The 21,958-nt window shown below is 35.6% G+C and overlaps 1 protein-coding gene across 1 annotated transcript in view; it reads left to right on the top strand.

Annotated features, from left to right (window-relative positions):
* cftr (CF transmembrane conductance regulator) overlaps nucleotides 1–21,958 on the top strand; it is a 39,572-nt gene that overhangs the window by 13,315 nt on the left and 4,299 nt on the right. Inside the window, exons 10-25 of the mRNA XM_015352344.2 lie at nucleotides 491–667; nucleotides 1,553–1,744; nucleotides 2,802–2,896; nucleotides 3,838–3,924; nucleotides 4,714–5,422; nucleotides 7,688–7,816; nucleotides 7,941–7,978; nucleotides 9,292–9,551; nucleotides 10,308–10,387; nucleotides 10,682–10,832; nucleotides 11,887–12,114; nucleotides 12,486–12,586; nucleotides 13,952–14,182; nucleotides 19,501–19,656; nucleotides 20,630–20,719; nucleotides 21,736–21,908. Of these exons, the coding sequence (XP_015207830.1) occupies nucleotides 491–667; nucleotides 1,553–1,744; nucleotides 2,802–2,896; nucleotides 3,838–3,924; nucleotides 4,714–5,422; nucleotides 7,688–7,816; nucleotides 7,941–7,978; nucleotides 9,292–9,551; nucleotides 10,308–10,387; nucleotides 10,682–10,832; nucleotides 11,887–12,114; nucleotides 12,486–12,586; nucleotides 13,952–14,182; nucleotides 19,501–19,656; nucleotides 20,630–20,719; nucleotides 21,736–21,908 (2,897 nt within the window). The remainder of the gene's footprint in view (nucleotides 1–490; nucleotides 668–1,552; nucleotides 1,745–2,801; nucleotides 2,897–3,837; nucleotides 3,925–4,713; nucleotides 5,423–7,687; nucleotides 7,817–7,940; nucleotides 7,979–9,291; nucleotides 9,552–10,307; nucleotides 10,388–10,681; nucleotides 10,833–11,886; nucleotides 12,115–12,485; nucleotides 12,587–13,951; nucleotides 14,183–19,500; nucleotides 19,657–20,629; nucleotides 20,720–21,735; nucleotides 21,909–21,958) is intronic.

Here is a 21,958-nt window from a genome sequence, read left to right on the forward strand (position 1 = left end):
TTGCCTGCTGAGCTGAGATCGCACAGATTATTCTGACAGCTCATAAAGTGTTACTGAAGTAACTGATTAATCTTAATCAATCACATAAAAGGGAAGCAGATATTTGCTGTTTATGTTTCACGGTTATTCCAAGAAAAAGCCATACAATGTCAAAGTGCACAAATAAGGTGTGTCATCTAGCCAGCAGTTCTGATATCCAATTTTGTCTCTTCTGTTCTAAAAGATCCTTTTCCCATATAGGTAATTATTTTTCCATTTGTTTCACACAAGCCCTTTCTAGAGAGAATGTAGTGATGAGGTGCTGTTCAACACAATCCCAAGATTCTTAAACTGTTTGTTCAGGTGTAGAGATTAGAATATATAAACTATGGTTTTACAAAAGTGACAGGATTATGCAACATGCGAGTTATTACGTAATGTCTGAGAGATTTTTCGGTTCTGACACTATTGAAACACTCCCTTTTAAAGCTTGGCTTTTGTTTGCTTCAAGGGAATAGGGGAGCTCTTTGAGAAAATAAAACAAGAAAACAAAGACAGTGGCAATCCTAATGGAGAAGCAGGTCTGTTCTTCACCAACCTCTATGTCACACCAGTCTTGAAAAACATCAGTTTATATCTAGAAAAGGGGAAGATGTTGGCTGTTGCAGGTTCCACTGGTTCAGGAAAGGTAACTATTTTTGTTTTCATTTTTTTTCTGTAATTATACCAGTAGCTTATACACTCACCTGGCACAAAACAGAATAAAACATTGGGCTGGAGCACAAAACAATTCCAAATCAGCTCAATGCAAAATGCGCCACTGTGTTAACTTTACGTTTATTTAACTACTATGTTATATTCCTTGTTTATTTTCGGGAACATAAGAATGAAATGCCACATAAGGTTCTAAATTAATTGTTTGCTGAATGTAAAAGTTCCCAAGGATGTGTTGTAATCTTGATACTGTGCCCAGTTATCCTTTTTTTCACAGTGATTAATGAGGCTGTTACTGGAATTTGATAAATGAACCTCAAACATTATGTGTAAAAGTTAATTGATAATTTTATGACCTTAGCTAGGATGTAAACAGAGAGTTTTAAACTACTACTGTGCACTTTCCTGTAACACATTAACTAAAAAATGCATTGTCCTGTTCAAATAATGTAAGAGAAAATTAGATGGATGACAGTCAATTTTGAAATCTGTATGTGTAAACAATATAAAGTTACTGCACATAAAGCTTACTTTTGATAATGTCTTATGTATATTTAAATATTAAGTACCTAATAACCTAAAACAAACAAAAAGGTTCCCATGAGCCTTATACTGTACTAACCGTCTCTGGTAAATTGTGAAAGATGTAAAAGATAAATCAGACAACAGAAGATATACAATATCAAAGTTAAATTGAAAAGGACTCCCCAAAACAAGTCCCAGTATAGATTTCTGAAACTGCATCACATCTTCAGCTACTACAATTTCTTGTTTTATGAAGTATCCTTTTTACAATGTGGAGATTCATGTTATTGTTCGATATGTTCAACTATGCATGTCGAACATACTTCTTCTAAAGAGTTCCCTCTTGATGATGATAATGGGAGAACTGGAACCATCGGAAGGCAAAATAAAGCACAGTGGAAGAATATCCTACTCCCCCCAGACGTCATGGATAATTCCAGGCACTATCAGAGAGAACATTGTATTTGGATTGACCTACGATGAATACAGATACACCAGTGTCATCAAAGCCTGCCAATTGGAAGAGGTACATTTGCTGACAGTTTCTGTTTAACTAATATCCGGTGATATGATTGGTCCTTCACTCTTCACAGTATTGAGACAGACTCAGATTTGATTATTTTTCCAACCTATGTCAGAATATGGTTTCCGAGGGCCTTCTACCAGGGTAAAGTCAACCTCATCTGGGTTAACCCAAAACAAAGACATGTTTTCAAAGCAAACAAGGACTGCGCAACATATGACCCTGTGATTGCAAAATATTATGTTTGATTCAGTGTAATCGATTGTGTTACTGATTTAAGATGGCCCACAGCATTGAATTACCAAGATTAATTTATTGAACAGTACCAGCTGAATAAAATAAAATAGTTAAACATATCACAGGGGAGTCTTTCTTTTTTAAGTCTAGGGAAGAAAATCATTCAGCAGATTGCCTCAGAAGAATTGTTTATCTCTAATTTCTGCTATGCTTCAAATTCTGTGCCTCTTTGCATTCTGTGCAAATTATTTGATTCATTTCAGTATTGCTTTAGGCTCCTTGTTTGTGCACAGTGTCCACCAATTGAACTCATTCAGGGCCAGAGGTGTCAACATAAGTGTGCAATCGTGGAATTTAAGACAGGTACTGTAATTCAACCAGAAATCTTAAAATATTTCTGAGATTGGGACGAAGAGTGTAGTATGGATCCAAAATAAAATGCAAGCATTTTGCTGATCATGTTGTGCTGTCTTCGTGGAGTTTGTATGTTCTCTCCGTGTTTGTGTGGGTTTCCCACAGTCCAAACAACACTGGCTAATTGGCTTCTGGGAAAATTGGCCCTGGTGCAAGTGTGTGAGTGTGTTTGTGTCAGTGTGTGTCCCTGCACAGGACTGGCTTCTAGTCCAGGGTGTATCCTGGCTTGCACTTGTTGTCTATGACCCCCTATCAGATGAAGCAGTTAGAAAATGAACAAATGAACAGGCTTACAATGAATGAAATCATGTTAAAGCCAAGTTATAGTATGTATAACCCATAAATATTTACCTGAATTGATTAGTAAAATCTTCTTATTTCCCCTTGTTTATGTATTTGATGAATCCAGGACCTGGCATTGCTTCCAGATAAAGACAAAACACGTCTGGGCGAAGGTGGAGTTACTCTGAGTGGCGGACAGCGTGACCGGATTGGCTTGGCCAGGTTCATTGTCTTGCCCTGTTTCTACTCTCATTCCTCGCTTTTGTGTGGCACTAACTCACAATGGTGTTTATTGTGTCAAGGAATATAATTATTAATTATTAACTAGTATGTTTCTAAAGAAACAATAGATAGAGCATGGCAGTCAGCTCAGTTTTCCTTTTCATTATTTGTGGATCCAAAATGAACATTTTCTGATTCTGAAAGCAGAGGAGCCTTTAGGGTGTATTAATTTTAAAATGCCTTGAGCTTTGATATGTTCATATTTTTATCTAATTTCCATAACTGATTGATTGTGTTCCTGTATGCATGTACTGTAGTGACACATTTAAAGGTGTAGTAGATTTATGGAGTGAGTTAGTTGTAACTGACCTCAAAGTTCACTTGTGTATGTCATGTGCTTGTTGTTAAATCAAGTACATTTACAGTTTAGTTGACTTGGTAAACTTTGTGTAACACTGTTTTTTTTTTTAAATTAAGAAGCTCAGACAGTATTTTTACAGCCAGAAATAAAATGCAGATTACCTTGAATGTTTATGGATTTTATGTCAAGGCTGAAAGACTGTAATTTAACACTTTTTAAAAGTTAATATTACTTTTATTCATATTAGATTCTTATATTAGATTATCTTAACTTCGCTCTTTCAACTCTCACAAGTATTACAGTAATTACCTTAAGGGTCTTCTTGAATTAAAAAAAAACATGAAAAGTTTCATAAAAATGTTATAGTTTTATTATTTTATTTATTTAACAAATGCATTTTTTAAAGTTGTACAGTACATTTTATTTAGATCTCAAATGCAATTGAAATTGATGGATTTAAAAGTAGGAAATATTAAAACAATTAAAATGTTATACGTGTGAGAAGTTGTTCATTACACCTTCATTAAAGCAGTTGATTGTACAGTAAATGATATTTTCAATAATTCTGTTTTCACTTCAGAGCAGTATATAAAGATGCTGATCTATACCTATTGGACTCACCCTTCACCCATTTGGATATTGTTACAGAGAAGGAAATATTTGAGAGGTAATTTTTTGGAAATGCCTTAGAACTTTTTTAAGAGGCTCTTGATTTGTGTATGCAGTATGTTCATTTGAGAAATGGTGTTGAACAAACCCTTTTTTGTCCAATTAAAGGCAGATTAAAACAGACTAATTTTATAGTTTTTAAGTTTCTGGGAGGTGGTTATTACAGTACCTAGATGAAGCCTAAGCAGATACAGGGAAAATGTGAAAAATCCACACAGAAAGGTACCCCAACTCTTATTTTGTCCAGGAACAGTGCAAAACACCACACCATGGTGATTCGTGAGGTGTGCAGCACGATTTTTCTTTCAGAAGTCACTCCAAGACATGTCATGTTGCAGACATTTTGTTTTAAAACATAGTTACAGTATATTTCTTTAACATCTGCTATTATAAGTACTCTATTATCTTTATACGACTTACACTTTCTTTTACAGTCCTTCATATTTTAGAGCTGAGAATATTGTATGTTCTACCTGTTTTTAAAGGTGGAACACTTATCAACCACCGGTTTCAAAGTGTATGAATTTAGATTTGTTCACGTGGGTGCCCAGGCTAGGCTTCTGCCTTAAATAACAGGGAGCCATTTTCAAAGAACTGCTGTGCCAAATAATTTGAGTAGATATTTGTCAGTACAAATTCATGTCCAGGGTTTTTGGTAAAAACATGAAAAAAAGAGCCATAGTTCCAATTAACCTGGCCTAGGTTTTTAGGAGAATTTCATCCCTGCAATCCCCTTAGTTAAAGAGCTCTCACAACATTATTCTTGTAATATTCTTTTGTTTTTTAGGTGTTTGTGCAGACTTATGGCTACTAAAACACGTGTCGTGGTCACTTCCAAACTGGATCATTTAAAAAGGGCTGACAAGATCTTGCTTTTACACAATGGCACCACCTATTTCTACGGAACTTTCTCTGAACTTAAGTCTCAGCGACCTGACTTCACCTCTCTACTTATAGGCCTGGAAGCCTATGACAACATCAACGCAGAGCGAAGAGGCTCCATCCTTGATGAGACTCTTCGCCGTGTCTCTGTAGATGATACTGCTGGATTCCACCCTGAGCCTACCAGACAGTCCTTCAAGCAGGCCACCATAGATCAGACAGAGAAGAGAAGGAAGTCGTCCGTCATCATAAATCCCCTGGCTGCTTCCAGAAAGTTCTCCATCATTCAGCCTGAAGAAAAATCTGTGAGCGAGCTCGGGGAGCGCAGGTTCTCTTTCATCCCTGAAAACGAGCAAGTGGAGGAAGCTCTCCCAAGGAGTAATGTGCTGGATCGTGGGCAGACATTTCATGGACAGCGGCGGCAGTCAGTTTTGGCTTTCATCACTAACGCGCAGAGCCAAGGGCGCCGAGAACATTTGACCTCTTCCTTTGCCAGAAAACTGTCCATAACCCCTCAATGCGATCTGGCTTCTGAGTTAGACATTTATGCCCGGCGGCTTTCAAAGGACAGCATTTATGAAATAAATGAAGATGTTGATGAAGAAGATATGGAGGTAGATTTTCTTTCCTGTGCTCTTCATCATTTTTATTATATTACTAAATTTCTTGGCTTGTTTGCTTACAGTACATTATACCTTCAAATACCCTGTATTTGACAGAAGCAGCAATGGAATGGAAGGCCAAAGTTCTGGTCAGGAATACATTATACATAGAAGATGCTGCTTCTCAAAATGAAAACATTTGTAAAATTGCATTTCTAGGCCATTATAAATCTTATTATTTTCATGATTTCTTTGATACCATTATGAGTAATACAATATTTCAAACAAGCCAAGTCATTTAAAGTCTAATTAGTGGCAAAAAACATCCAAATAATATATAATTATTAAATTATTATAATAAAAAAAAATAATATATAATTTTACATGTGTTATTATAGATGTGTTCTTTATAATATGTATTTTGTGGGGGTGGTACAAATAGTTGCAAGTTGCAGTGTTACTTTTAGACACTTACGTTTAATCTTATATATTATATACATTTCATCACAAACACAATATAGGCTAAGACTGCTACTCAGAATATTTATGAGCTGGTAGAACTGTCCATTCAAATTAGGTGCAAAAAATTAGTATTTATCAGTGTTCAGCTGTTACCATTTATTGTCTGCAAAATCTATCCAAGAGACACCTGTAATTCTTTACCTTTCCTTTGTGCCATATTGTTACAATCGTACCATTTGGCTTGACAATAAGAAAACTTTGTTTGATAACTAAATAACTTTAAAATATTACAGTGTAATAATTAAAACTATTACAATATCAGAAACATATTCAGACCCTTGCACAGTTTGTTGCTTTAAAGCTTGCAGTCATGACATTTTGAAGTATTAATTAATATATATGTTATATACATAACCTGCTCCACCCTTTCAAGGCAATAAAAATTAAAAAGATAATATGAAAAAATGGAAAAGTAAGGTTTAGTATTCAATCCCTTTTTGTGGCAAACCTAAATTAATCTACAGCAGGTGAGCAGGTAGTTATGTGGCATCTGTGTATGAGCTGTAATAGTGGCTCTCACAATTTCAGAGTAAAAACACCTGTCTCTGTATGATTCCTCAGTCAGGAAGTGAATTTCAACCAAAGACGCAAGTATGAAGCCTTAGGAGCTTTCAGATTGTCAGAGAAGTCTGTGAAAAGCACAGGTCAGGAGAAGGGACTTTGATTATGTCTGAATACCTGTGAATAGTGTCTATTCAATCATGAACAAATGGTATGTGCATCCTACCTACCAGACACTGCCTGGATCAGACTGCCACTCCAAACTGAGAGATGGGCAAGGAGGAAGGATTACATCAGGCAACAATAACCATAAAACTGGCCTGCATGGCAGTGGAAAACCCTTCTCATATCCCATACCTGTAGTTTGTAATAGAGCAACTGAGTGATTCTGCAAAACTGTGGCACAGGTTGTTGTGGTCAAATTAGACCAGAATGTTCCAGTTTTGTCTCAATACCAAGTGTTTATGCTTGTGCAGATGCAATACAGCACACCTCCCAGTCAGCACAATCCCAACAGTCAGTCATGGTGGTGGTACTCTGGGGTTGGTTCTTCTCAGCAGGGATGGGAAACCTTGTGGGATTCAAGGAAAACACATACAGTACATGAATGGAGCACAGTACAGGCAAATACTAGAGGAAAACCTGTTTCACTCTGCTGAAGACTAAAAACAGAGTCAAAAACTCACTTTTCATCAGGACAACAATCCAAAGCACAAGGTCAAAGCTACTGTAGAGTGGCTTAAAATATGAGAGTGACTGTCCTTCAGTGGCTTAATCAAAATCCTGATGGATTATTACTGAGAAACCGCGATATCGGCTGTCTATACTGTACGTAATTCCCAAGCGACTTGAAGGAGCTTGTGCAAATCTACCAAGAACAATAAGTGAAAATTGCACCACTCTGGTGTAATAAATTGGTAGAGTCTTACCCCAAAAGATGTGTATCTGTAATTGATAGCAACAATTATTGAGTTCACAGGTTTGAACACTTAGGAAGTCAACAGAATTTTTTTTCTGTAGGTGTCTGCTGACATTCACTGTAACTTATCCTTCTATAATCTTATTAAAGAACTGTTCAGTTTGAGCATTTGGGTTTTGAACAAAATATATATTTTTTAAATATATCCATCATTTTGTAATCTCACAAAAAAATAATTCACCGTAGGATGGGTCGGAATGCGTTTGCGCATATATATTTCCATACTATGTCCATGGATTTACATGCTGCTTTTTCTTTCATTTATGTGTTTCTAGGAATGTTTTGCTGATGAACGTGAAAATGTCTTTGAAACTACCTCATGGAGCACATGCTTCAGATACATGATGACTAACAAAAGCTTGGTTTATGTCCTTATTTTTATTGTTTTTGTTTTTATATTTGAGGTAAGAAATACTTGAAAAATAATTCAAGCAGTTCTGATTATTGGCCAAATTTGGAATTGCATTTTAATGTACAAATGTTAGCTGAATACAAATAATAAGTTTGCAATTTCTCTTTTTATTTTAGGCGGGTGGGTCCTTGGTTGGATATTATTTCATTAAAGAGTAAGTGAATAGCTAATTTCAAATTTTAGGGATTTAAATCTCCAATGTTTCTTCTATAACTATAATGAGCAATGAAAAATCTCCATACTGCCCTCTGAAATAGAGAGTTATGGAATAATTGTATGCTTGTAGCATACTGAAACACATCTTGTAACTAGCTTTGACAACCTGGTCTGAAGAGACTCTGATATGCAAGTTTTCATCTCCAAGCATGGAGCACGTTTGAATTCTTAATTACGCATTTTTAGTATTTTGCTAATTGTAATGCCTCTCAAATCTAAAATCTAAGTTAAAATTCCTCCCAGGATAAACTTTTAATTTTTATGAGATTTCCATCGAAATTGAGGAGTGCTGATGAGCATGTTCTGACAAGATTTGAAGACATTGCATAAACTAGGTACAGGTCATGTCTACTGTACCTCTCCTAAATGTTCAGATACTTACTTTGTAACTAGAAAATAACTGGCAAATTCTTCACACAACTGAGTGTCTATTTTCCCCTAATCCAACCCAGTCTCTCACTTACTGTAGTTCTTTGAAATTCAGATTTTTGTTGTAAACATAGCATTATTCAACAGTGCAACCTTTCATAATGGCCATAAGAGAGAAAATAATAAAAATAAAAATAATAACCATTTTTGTTTGTTTTCAGCAGATAGAGAATATACTGTAACAATAACCTGCAAGTTGCATGTCTCATTAGCGGAGCTACACTAATTCTGCGCAGTTATCAGACACTCTTTGGCTTTTGTCGGGAGATAAAAACTGGGAACTTTAATTAGAAAGTCTGTCCTCATCCATTGTTATCATACATACAGTACCATATAATCTAACCTTTTCACAGCTTCCACAGGAAAAAAATCTTGCTGTTCTTTCATGTTAATTGCCTTTCTATATTTAGGTCCGTTTATGGTTTAATGAACAGACCTGGTAATTCTTTTAAAGTTTTATATATGAGCCTGTTTTCAGTCCTACAGGACATTCTGCTCTGAGCCATTGTCCTTTAATTAAGATACGATATTTGGTATAATTTCTCCACTCATAACCATTTTTTTAAACTTCCTTGGGAAATAAAAGCAAACAAGAATGGTTCAGCTGCCCATCTGCATTTCTGGCACTGGGATATTTTGATATGTTTCGGAGGGCCTTCAGTTGCCAGCCTGGGTATTTCTGATGCTGCTGAACTGAATGAGTGAATTAGGCCCTTTATTCTTGGACATTGAGCTTCTTATGTGTGTGCAGCAAAAATCTTTTTGAAAAAAATATTTCTGAAGAAAGACCTCTCATCCATGATTTCTCTTTTTTTTCTCCAGCATCTTGATTAATGACACTAATTCTCAACCCGGGAACTCTTCATCTCCTGGAACACACTACGCGGTGATAGCCACACCAACCAGCTCTTACTACATCTTTTATATCTGGGTGGCCACTTCTGAGACCGTGTTTGCAATGGGATTCTGCAGAGGAATTCCCCTGATTCACACCCTGCTGACGATCTCCAAAAGGCTCCATGAACAAATGCTGAGCTCGGTCCTGAGAGCTCCAATGGCTATCTTGAATACAATGAAAACAGGTAGAACAGAACCTCTCCAGATACACAACAGACAGAAAAAAACGATTTCTTCGGTTATTGAGGAGAAGATGTGTAAACCAATCTCCTCACGATGTAGCTAAGTTAATTGATTTTCTCATGTTGTATGCCTAATACAGGTGGTATGCTTAATACAGGAACATCTTGGCATCCCTAAACTAGCGACTAAACTAGTCGGATGAATGTCCTCCTGTTTGTAACCTTTAGTTTGTTTTAGCACTACTGTATGCTGTATATTAAAATGAAATCTCTGAACCATCTTCAAGACAGTAAACATACAGCCACTTGCATGTGATCTGTAGTTTATTTCTGTCAATATATAATTAAAATCTACAACATAACGGTGATTGTGGCCATAATGTGTATATTTTGCGGCAGTATTTATGGTTAGGTGTTAATATTCCAACTCCATTTTGTATTTTGATTTTCTTTAAAAAAATGCAATAATTTTATACCTTGGTAGAATCCTTGTGTTTGTTGTTGAAAATAAGTTGCAATGAGTGAAAGTTAAATAAAATACATTTGTGTTTACACTCCTAAATTTGTATAACATAAACCATAATTTGTGTTATACTGTACCCTTATTTTTAAATGATTTAATTCACTTAATCAAGTAAATTAAAAAAGATACTGCTAAAAGATGGGTACATGGCTAGAGAGATGTAATTATGTATTATGACTGCTCAGTAATTCTAGAAAGTCTTCTCATTTTATCTAAATTTATTTGACTATCTTCAGGCCGAATTATGAACAGGTTTACCAAGGACTTGGCTGTTATAGATGACATGCTGCCTCTGATCCTCTTTGATTTTGTGCAGGTTAGTATCCTCAAACGTCCATTAATTTAGAAAACAAGAGAAAGTCTAAGTCACATCTTCATGTCTAATTTGCTGATAGGCAGAAAATAGACTTTCAAGAAAACAAAGCATGTAAATTCAAACGCAGAATTGAATATCCTTCAAATAGCCCTATGTCCAGGGCTGCCCATTTATGATTCTTAATGACAAGGACATTTCTGCACTCATCTTGTCGTGCAGCATCTTCTTTTTTTTTTTAGAAAGCTATTTTTCAGTCTTTTTGAGAACCCATGTCTTTCTTCGTCCTCTTTCCAGCTGGTGCTGATTGTTGTGGGAGCCATATTTGTGGTTTCTATAATCCAGCCCTACATCTTCATATCTGCTGTTCCCCTCATTTTAATTTTTGTCTTGCTGAGGAAATACTTCCTACGGACAGGGCAGCAGCTGAAACAACTTGAAGCTGAAGGTAAAAGGGTGGGGGGCCAGTAGTTTATGCGCTTAGTTTTCATTGATTAGTACATTTTTCAAATATACTTTTCATTCCTTTTCACTTGTAAACTTTAAAGGTTTTTGATCGATAGTTTAAGAGGGATGACTGCAAACTAGGTCTCCTTGACCTTAGCTAGTCTAATCCTTCATGATGTCACTTCCTGAATAAAACTATATCAATAAGTCCTTTTCTTATTATAGTTGTTTTTGGGTCCTAAGGCCAGGTGGTGGACCATCAGACAAGTGGGTACAATTTATTAAGCCTAACATGTTAATTGACGTTCATAAAGACATTTTCATGTTGTTAACCCTCATGAAAATTGCTTTTAAGGACACAGGTACTTGTTACGCATTGTTAATTTAAATTGATTTACTGTAGGTTCACAGCTTTTTTATGTTTGTTGTTAATCTGCAGTTAGGATGATCTTCTTTTTATGACGAGACCTCTCCAAATTTAGGCAGCTTTAATTTTAAAATGGGATTATTTTGAATGATTTTCCATTTTACAGATCTGTGGATTTCATAAACAAGATTAAATGAGAATCTGGCAATGATATGGCCATAAACCTGATCTGACATTTAAATTGCAAACCATAACAAAACTGGGCAGAAAACAATAACAGACTATCCACTGTCATTTTTAACTTTGAACCAAAAATAAACAATTTGAAGGTTAATAAGACTAAATGGTGACCAGCCTTTTATATAATACTGGTTCCAGCTCCAGTTGTTTCACAGTGATAGGGTACATTATCTACAGTATGTTTATCAAGCCTGGAAAGTAAACTTAATCTTAGAACTAGAGTTTATAATGCTCTTTTGCCATTTATTGTGCTCAGTTGTTTGCATCGATAACAAGGTTTGCATCGAAATCAGATACTAAACTCATTTAGGGAAGCATTTTATTTTTCAACAGAAGCTGCTAAAGACATCACTTGTTTCCTGTGCCCATTAGTTTCCATTTGATTCAGAATACCTGTTAATGTACCTAAAGAACATGTTTTAAAAACTGTATTTTGTGTTTCTCTCAGCTCGGACCCCAATTTTTTCACATCTCATCATTTCCCTGAAAGGACTCTGGACGATAAGGGCTTTTGGACGCCAGTCTTACTTTGAAGCTCTCTTTCACAAGGCCCTGAATGTGCACACTGCCAACTGGTTCCTCTACCTGTCCACACTGCGATGGTTCCTCTTCCGAATAGACATGGTCTTTGTCTTTTTCTTCTCCGCTGTCGCCTTCATCGCTGTGGCAACAAACCGTAAGGCACATCTTATACTGAAAAAACTAACATGGGGTGATGTTTATAGTCCTACAGTATGTGTAAATAAAACTAAATTGTATGGATTCTTCACAAAAAGCCTAATTGTTCATTTTTCAAAACTTGATAGTGTATACAACGGGTGAAATAACGTCAGTCTGAATAGAGAGGGCAGTTTGAATGTATAGAATAATTATTGTCTCAGTTGGTTTAAACTTTAAAGCATTCTAAAAATAGATCCTTCAGTATTTTGATAACATACTGTTTTGCCATGTCCTATAATAATGTCAGTTACCGCTGCTGGCTTACTACTTCAGTATTTGTTTATTATTGTTGTTGTTTAAACATTGCGTCTCCTTTTTCACATTCAGGTGATAAACCAGGGGAAATTGGAATAATTATTGCAATGGCCATGCTGCTTATGGGCACATTTCAATGGACAGTAATCACCAGTATAACTGTAGACAGTCTGGTAAGTTATAATATTTGATATTTAGAAAAGGCTGTATATTGTATCGTATGTTCATTATTTCATCATGAGTATCCAAAACTGCCTTCAGAGTTATGATCATTGTTTTAGTTCATCAATATGATGGAAACGGTTTTTCATTGGAATTATGCTTTGTGGTATCTGATTAAAAGGCTCAGAATTTTGACGTTCATTGTCTCATTCTTCTATCAAAGTGACTGTGCTTTCTTGGTTTGTCTCTGTAAACAATAGAAACCAAAGACTTCAGATTAAACTGAAAATGTGATTATGAATTGGAACACAAGGCAATGAGCTCTGAATCATTTGCTTCTCTGTACCGTCAACATTCCTGCTGGTTCTGTGCTCTGACTCAAATCAGTCAGTATCAGAAATACTGCTGCTTCTTAATTCAGCATTCACCTGAAAATACATCAGTGTTCTCTCCTTACTTCCAAATCAGTAAAGTTGCTTAACTGTGGCACAGCAATAGTCTATAACTGGTGACTGCAAGTTTTGAGGACCAAATCTAGAGATAGACTATGTGCAGATGAAAATTAAGTATTTCATTTAATTAAATGCTTTTTTTTTTTGGAATAGCAGCTGAATTATATTGGAAATAAATGGAACAAATATTGGAGTATAAAACTAAAAGTTGTCTCATTTGTGACTTGTGTATGCAGTACTTTGATATGTCATTTTTTTATGTAATCCATAGTCCTAATGTTGATATAATAAAATGTATTAGACTTCAAATTAAAAAATACAAATTATTTAGTTATGTGGAATCCCTATTTTGATATAGATAATTGCAAATCTACACAGGATATGCTATTGACTAAGCCTTGCTATTTAAAAAAATATGAAGTCAATGTTTAATGTAACTAGAAATAAAGTTTACAAAAACTAAATTAATTTTTTACCCACTAGAAAGAGAATCGTGCATTTTTTAACTCAAGCAGAACAATTTTAAGGCTGAGTGATTTTTAAGTTCCTTATCAAAGGCAGTGGACATTTCGTTCTTGTAATCTTTCCAAGATTTTTTTTTAAATTTGCTCTTATACAGTGCACCTACAGTGCTCGCCCAGCATGCACAAGCTTAATGTGTGAAAAATCTGTCACACATACACACATCCAGCACAGCGAAACACAGGTCCCCATTTGGAATTGCAGTGATCTGATTAAATGGCTTTTCAGCCAAGCATCATTTCTAAAACAAAACAAACAGAACCATGAGAAACACGCTGCATGCAGAGACACTCATTTGCTTATCTGCATTCCTCTGTCCATTACAAAAAAAAACAATCAGACCGGTTAACTACTTAGCTGTTGATGAGGATTGACCTCAGAGTACTGTGTGTTCTGTTCCAGATGCGTTCTGTCAACAGAGTATTCAAATTCATCGACTTGCCTTCTGAGGAACACAAATCCAGCAAAAGGGGAAAGAAAGCTGCAGACCTGGTCATTGAGAATGTGCATGCAAACGATGACGACTGGCCTTCTAGAGGTCACATGAAGGTCAGCAACCTCACTGTCCGCTACACTGAAGGAGGGAGAGCTGTCCTTCAGAACCTCTCGTTTTCCGTTAACAGAGGCGAAAGGGTAAGGACGGATTATCTATTTTTAACTTCACTAGGAAAATAAGAATGTAAATACAGGACTTCATGTTCACAAAGAGGCTGATTATCTGTGACGAAGAAAAAATGATTTCCCCAATCTTATCTTAAGATGTGAAATATCATACTATCAAAATTTCTTTATACTATATACAAATATTTCAGTGTTCAATACATTTTAATTTACTGTCAATTGAGGTTCTTTATAAAGTTAAAAAAGCATCTATACAGTAGATTCACTTAAGTGTTTATCCTAATCCTAACCTCATTACAGCATTACATTATAATGGATGCTTTATTAGCAGTATAAAGCATATAACCCCCAATTATATTACATTTAATAATCTCTTATTACTTAATGTAAAGTTAAAGTAATCCAAAATCTTATTTAGGGCTACTCCGTCACTAAATGTTTCAATTTTAAAATAGAGCAAAATGCATTTAGTGAAATTTCCATCAAATATAAATGACCCATTTCAAAGTGCCCTAAATTCCTCCATTCTGATTTCATTTCACATATTTTGTTCACACTCCGCTGCTACAGTACCTTTGATGTAAAATTCACTCCTGCTTTGCACTGGGTCTTATTAATATTAATTAATATTCTTGTGTTCTTATGTAATGTGTTGACTGATATTCTGTGTAAATAAAAAGCAAAAATGTGATTGCATTTTAATCATGACAGGATTACACGAGACTCAGACATCTGAAGCTGACCTCCAACCACTATTCTGAGCACAAAACAGAAAGTTTAAGAAATGAATCCTTCTAGACATATCATGTAAACGTCATGCAAAGTAGATCCATTTTAGAGGATCAATTGTAAATTAAACTCCCAAGACACATTATTGCTTAATTTACTTAAACATCTGAGAACATTAATCTTCCCTGGTTTATAAAATCATTTTCCTATCGCTCTGCTTATGAATTGCAAATTACGTACGTAATGGATAATGCCGCAGGCATCCCTTTTATTTTAATTTAAAATGGAAAAAAACAATTCTTAAAAAGTTTTCCTGTTTCCACCACTCTTGCCAAAAAAGCTAAAAATGTTTCTAACTTGCTGGGGGTGGGGGGTGGGGGGTATAAATAAGACTTGTTCTTCAAAATAGTCTCTGAATGAAGAGCATTAACATACCCAGCTATACCCTGCTCCTGTCAGAGACTGTAGGTCTCTTACTTTGTTCTTAGTTAATTTTAATAAGATAGAAAGATTTCAGGGATCATACAGTACCTTCCAGCAGGAAACTGATCTCTACAAGTAGGTCATTTGCTATGCATGATTGGTATTGAGAAATTTAATTTTAACTGAAACATAGTGTAACAAAGTTCTGTTGACAAGAATGTTTATTTTTCACAGACACCTGTATTCATTCCAGTTCTTTTGTACCCTGTTCTTAAAGTATCCTTTACAGATGTATCCATTTCCTTCAGTGCTTTTCACATTCCCTTTAATATACAGTACACACATTGTGTTTTAGAAACAAATTGTATATACAGTAGTTAAGCAGTGCCCTGCTGACTGAACTGAAGGAATCATTGACAATTACTCAGCTGTACAGTATCTTGTGCCCTCAGTTACGTTGGCCTTGTGATGAATCAGCCATCTCATTCTTAGTGTTTGTGACTAAAGATTAATTTTAAAGGTGACCTATCCAGAAAGTTCCAGGTACAGCAAAGTCACAAAGACGTGCAAAAGTGAGCAGTCCTTGCAATCACTTAGTTTAACATATATCAAAGATATTTTAGCATTCAGTTTTATCAACTTACAATATACAGTAACAGTCGCCTATTATCTAAATTGGCTATTCACTTGTCATCATTTAGAAGATGATGGATTAAAATAATATTAATAAATAGAATCAAATACTCCTCTCATTTTTTCATGTAGTCTTCTGTATTTTCCATGACTGACTGTTTATGGATAAACAATTTTCTAAGACCCATCTGCTAAACACTCAACAAAATGATCTGCCTGACATCAATTGCCAGCATATCTTTGGTTAGGATCAAATCAGGGAGTGCACTGTTGTACAAAATGGCTCTTACACTCGTCATCTCGCCCACATACACATTGACTTGCTTGTGTATAACCTCCCAAGAGGGCATGTTCTGTCTTTTTACCGGTCACTTAAAAAAAATCAAAGATTTAAGTGTTTTCATTTTATTTACTGTCATGTTCTGGCAACTTGTTTGCACATAGCTCCTAAGCCTCCACTTATCAACAATATGCCAGTGCAAATAATTTTGCTAATGTAAAAATAACAGTGGCAGAGAATGAATTGAGCCTGAATATACTGTATGATTTATTGTAGTACATATTTGATGTAATGAAAGATATTCCCTGATATAATAAAAAAATAAAAGTTGCTGACTGTTGGATGGCCCCTTAGTCTAAGGGAAAAATACAAAAACTCAAACTGCACAATTTTGTTTCAGCGCATGGTGCTAACGGAGGTGCACCAGGAGGGTGCTAACACTTTTGCTGAATCACATACATAAGCAGTCTGTTTGCCCAAATCTGCATCAGTTTTTGGTGTGCATGTCTCTAATAAACTCTCATCAAGCTTGTTTTCACCTGGCATATACTGTACCTACTGTGAAATGTTTTAACATGACAGTTGTACAGCACTACTAATTGTCTGTTCCCACATCCCTATGGAATGTTCAACCATCCATTTTCTAACCTCTTTATCCAATTCAGGGTCACAGTGGAGCCAGGGTCTATCCAGGCAAGCAATGGGTACAAGGCAGGGTACACCCTAGACGGGACGCCAGTCCATCACAGGGCAGACTGACACAAACACACACACACCCACGCACGCACGCACACAGACACACCGCAGCTATATTTCCCAGAAGCCAATTAACCTAGCAGTATGTCTTTGGACAGTGGGAGGACACTAGAGCACACATGGGGAACACTGGGAGAACATACAAACTCCACACAGATAGCACCCCAGGTCCACAATTGAACCCTGGGGCCTATCACTGCGAGCCAGCAAAGCCAGCCACTGAGCCACTGGGCCAACCTGCTTTGAAATGTATTTTCTCAATGAGCAGATTAACTTTTAACTTTTAAAAATGTTTAAACATTTACACTGGCCAAAACATGCAAGTGGGGGATACAGTGCCAGATTGTCCAGATGTGGAGAAAGCCTGGACTGTAAAGGAATGTGGAAATAATTTTTCACATTCTGACCATTAATTGAAAAATCGGGAACAAAGACAGGTTTGTCATCTGCTGGTAGCTGATATTCTCAAAGCAGTATTGCAATGTTTGATTTTATGCTATTTGCAGTTAAAAAATTGAAAATGTTTTAAATACAACAATTACAAACAAGTTTCTGAGACTTTTTGCAGTACCTATGTTTAGTACGTACTCAGTAAGCTAACTCTTTCTTCTAGTACACTAACAAGATCTTCCACATTGCATTTACCTGTCTATATTAACTCTGATTTAATTATCTATTACTACAGTGGTATCTTTATTGATTTAAGTGTCTTCCTTTCTTCCAGTTCTCCAAATTACAGTATGCATTTAATTTAGCCAAGTTTGCCAAATATGTCATTAGTGTTCTCAAATAGGTTCTATGAGTTGTTTTGCAACGATGGAAGATATAAATCAGAATTAATGATGTTTACAAGCTAAATGTGAGTACTGGTTACCTCGATTAGGGAAAATACTACCCTTGTGAAAAATCTCAGCTATGTTTAACATTTGATAAATCAGTTAGGATTTTACTTCTTAAGAAAAAATACAAAATAAGTTTTTAAGAAAAGAACACAAGCTGAGAAAATCACATTATATACAGTATTGCATTTAACAGGAAGATTAGAAGTCAAAACCATTACAATACAGTAATTACTGAAATCCTGTTTTTTTTTCACTTGGATTATACGCTTGCTTTGTGTTCTTAGAACCTAATGATTTGAGTTATAGTCTTACAACTGCAAAAGTACAATAAGAAGATTATGTACCATAACTGTAAAAGATGAGCTTGAGTGTGTTTCACAAAATGTTCTTGCACTCTGGTCCCTTGATTCCAAATTATGCCAGAAATGTGAACCCACGCACACATCCTTGGGACTTAGAAGTCCTTGGGACATCACCCTTTGAAAATACTGTAGGTTCGGTAATATTTGATAGCAGATCTTAGAATGTTTAACACTCCCAAGATAAGGAATTTGATCAGCATTTTTTTGAGTACTAGGATTTTTTTCTACTACACAGCTCCTAATTTTCCCTACAGCAACATGTCCATCAAGCATAAACATCAGCCTTACCTTTCCATATACTCTGTTTACATATATATAAAAATGTCTTGTATCATCCTCAGACTCTGTCTTTACAATGGTAGGGTGAGGGTGATGTGTGATTGTGAATATCCGCATTACACTAGTTTAAAACCTACTGTGGTTTTAAAAGATACTGTAAATGGACTACAAAAAAAAGAATGCTTATGTTATTAATTCTGCCTTCTTGGTATGTAGTGAAAGACCTTGGTAAAAAAAAATGGTTTTGGTGTGTTTTTTTAAAATGTCTGGATGTGAACCAACCCAAATAGGTTCTAGTGTGAAAAGAAACCTGCTTTTTAAAAGGTAGTTTTCTGTGAATCAATTAAAGCTGAGCTGTTCATAACCTTAGAAAGCAATGCCTTATCTTTGAAGCTTAAGAAACATGTGCTTCTCTGAATTTCCTTGAAAATAATTTAAAAAATGGTTTACCTATAACATTTCAGCAGCAATTACTCTTTCTCAACAGAGTGTACTTATTCCTCATTACTTTAAACACAATTTTAAAGAGTGTCAGTGAGGGTGTGTGGTTGTGTCTGTAGGTTTACTAGTCAGGAACATTCCTGAACATCCTACTGACCTCTTATTGGCAGGGAAGACAGATGCAATTGATCTGATTGATTGACAGAAAATGCAATTGATCTTCAGCTTATTGAGTTGCTTTAATACACTCCATATACCAACAGAAACATTTTGCTCTTGCTGTTGAGAAATATCTTTGTTTCAACACTGTGATTCCCTCACAAAATATGTATCCTAAAATGTGCAGCAAAAGATAACTAGATATTTAAAAAACTGTTTATTTTATAATAACACATAGCATATTTCAAGATATGTATTGTCATAAGGATTTAATCTGAGTTTTTAACTCAGTTGAGCTAAGTTTGGTTTAACAAGGGGCTTAAGATGTTAATGAATTAAAGAGATACTGAGGACTTGATTTGTCCGTTTATGATTTGAACTAATTGTTTTCAGTGATGTTACCAAGAGCTTTTCTTTCATTTGTAGGTTGGGGTGTTGGGGAGGACAGGGTCAGGAAAGAGCACACTGCTGTCCGCTCTGCTACGCTTGGCTTCTACTGAGGGTGATATCACCATCGATGGTGTCTCCTGGAATACAGTCCCCCTGCAGAGGTGGAGAAAAGCATTCGGGGTTGTCCCACAGGTATGTGTAAAGAGGATTTTGAGAGTGGAATTGCAACTCATTTCTGTTTTTAAAGATGAGTAACAGATTTTTGTTTACAGTTTTATAGCCCATGCTTCTTCTATGAGCACAGATTATAGTCTATGCCCTGGAGAATTTTGTTTCAATTCCAGTAACATGCCTTCAACTTTTGTGGTAATATTATCTTTAAACCATTTGTGCGGTACATCTATTGTATCAAAGTGCTGTATAAAGTAACAACAGAGAATCAAGAAAAACCTAAAACCTTCTGTAAACAGACTTAGGAACACGATGAAAGTTTGTTTTTAGTTTCCATGTAAAACCATAAAAAACATCAACACATGACCATGTGCTTCACAGATGGGTGTAGTAAGAGAAAGATCTCTCCTTTCCTTTTGGACTTGCTGGTTATAGCAATCAGGAGATTAGGGATAGTAGCCCTGACACTACATTATGGCAAAAGACCTACACTCACTATCTACAGTATATACTGTGTATATTTGAGAGAATTTCTGCAGCTAAAGTAAATAATCCAAAAGCACAATTACACTGTACTGTACATACGCAGTTCTAAATATTCTTATGTCAAATGTACACAAATAATTTGGATACACGGAATACAGAAATTGCATTCATTTGCCGAAGTATTGTAATTTTAGATTTCTTTTTCTTCTGTCATGCCTTTTACTAACATGCTGTCCCTTAGGCAAACCTGTAACTAAGGACCTTTGACATTTAGGGTTACAGTATTTCTTGTATTTGATAACACCAACATGTACCAGTATAAAAAATATTATGTTTATCAAACAACAGTAATGCTGTTTTAGAAGTGCCCATTTTACATAAAAATCACATCTCTTTCTAATTTACCTACTGGTAGCTAATTTATAAGCTCACAAACACATTTATTCTGTTAATTTAATTTGTTGGGTAAAGTTCAGATACAAATCTCTTCTTTTCTGCTGTCCACCAGAAAATTTTTATATTATCTGGGACATTTCGGATGAATCTGGATCCATATGGGCGATGGAGTGATGAGGAACTCTGGAGAGTCACAGAAGAGGTGAGACACTTCTTATTTATCGTCAGATTGTTTCTTATCCAGGTTTGTGAACCTGTCTTCTGTCTACTCATTTCCTAGTTCAATCTACTGTATATTGTTAAAGATGTAGATACTGTATGATGCTTCTTGCAGCAAACACTAGATAACCAGAAATTTATTTTTTCACTATCAGTCTTGTACTGCAAAGAGCTGGCTTTCAAAAACTAATTGAAATTGCCTCATAGTTCATAATTTTTCTAGCGTTGAAATGGTCTTAAAGCCTGATGTCTTCTGATGAGCCAGTAACTGTTGCACTTTTCAAAACTACAGCAGTCATGTGTTCATTGGCAGATACTGACATACTAAAGATCAGAAATACAATTACAAGCATTTGGCTAAAAGAAACGTCTTAAGCAACTTTGAAATGTACAAACAGGAAGAAATGTTTATAAGAAGTCAAATAACTGATTTCACCAATTGCAAACATACAGCGATGTTACATAATGACTCCTTGCACTTATTTACATATTTTCTCTCAGAACCCTTTTTTCTGATAAAAAGAGGTTAGATTTTTGCTTTGTCAGATATGTCTTGGAAGGTATTAGGAATGAAAACAACAGGGTTTAAACAGAACTAAAAAAGAACTAATGCATACTTAAGTGACTTGTCAGAACAGCAGTGAGAACTTTCCAGGTATTAACTTTTAATCAGTATAATGTATTATAAAGCAATCTTTCACACAGAATGAACACATTGATCCACAGCAACAGACCTCCAAAGCCTCAAGCCAAAATCGTTCAAGCCATCATCAAGATTAAAGCCCATGGTGTTATGGCCTTCATATACATTATCTTTCCAGTAATCTTAAGGGTATTTCCATCTGATAGACGTACTTAAAATATGCGTCCATTAGTTGAAAGCAGACATTTGCTTTGGAGTATGCTTAGAAGGTTAATTGGCACATATTACTGGATAAATATTGTTTTTGAAATATTGATGATTCACATCATAAGGATTATTATGGGGATTTATTTCAGGTTGGCCTCAAATCTGTCATTGAACAGTTTCCAGATAAACTGGATTTTCAGCTTGTGGATGGAGGCTATGTCCTTAGCAATGGATACAAGCAGCTGATGTGCCTAGCGCGCTCAATCCTCAGCAAAGCCAAAATCCTCCTACTGGATGAGCCCAGCGCACACCTGGACCCCATGTGAGTATGGCACATTGCAGACTGAGAATGTGATTACACGTCTGCATACT

This window comes from Lepisosteus oculatus, chromosome 7, assembly GCF_040954835.1.
Source record: "Lepisosteus oculatus isolate fLepOcu1 chromosome 7, fLepOcu1.hap2, whole genome shotgun sequence".
Classification (NCBI taxonomy): domain Eukaryota; kingdom Metazoa; phylum Chordata; class Actinopteri; order Semionotiformes; family Lepisosteidae; genus Lepisosteus; species Lepisosteus oculatus.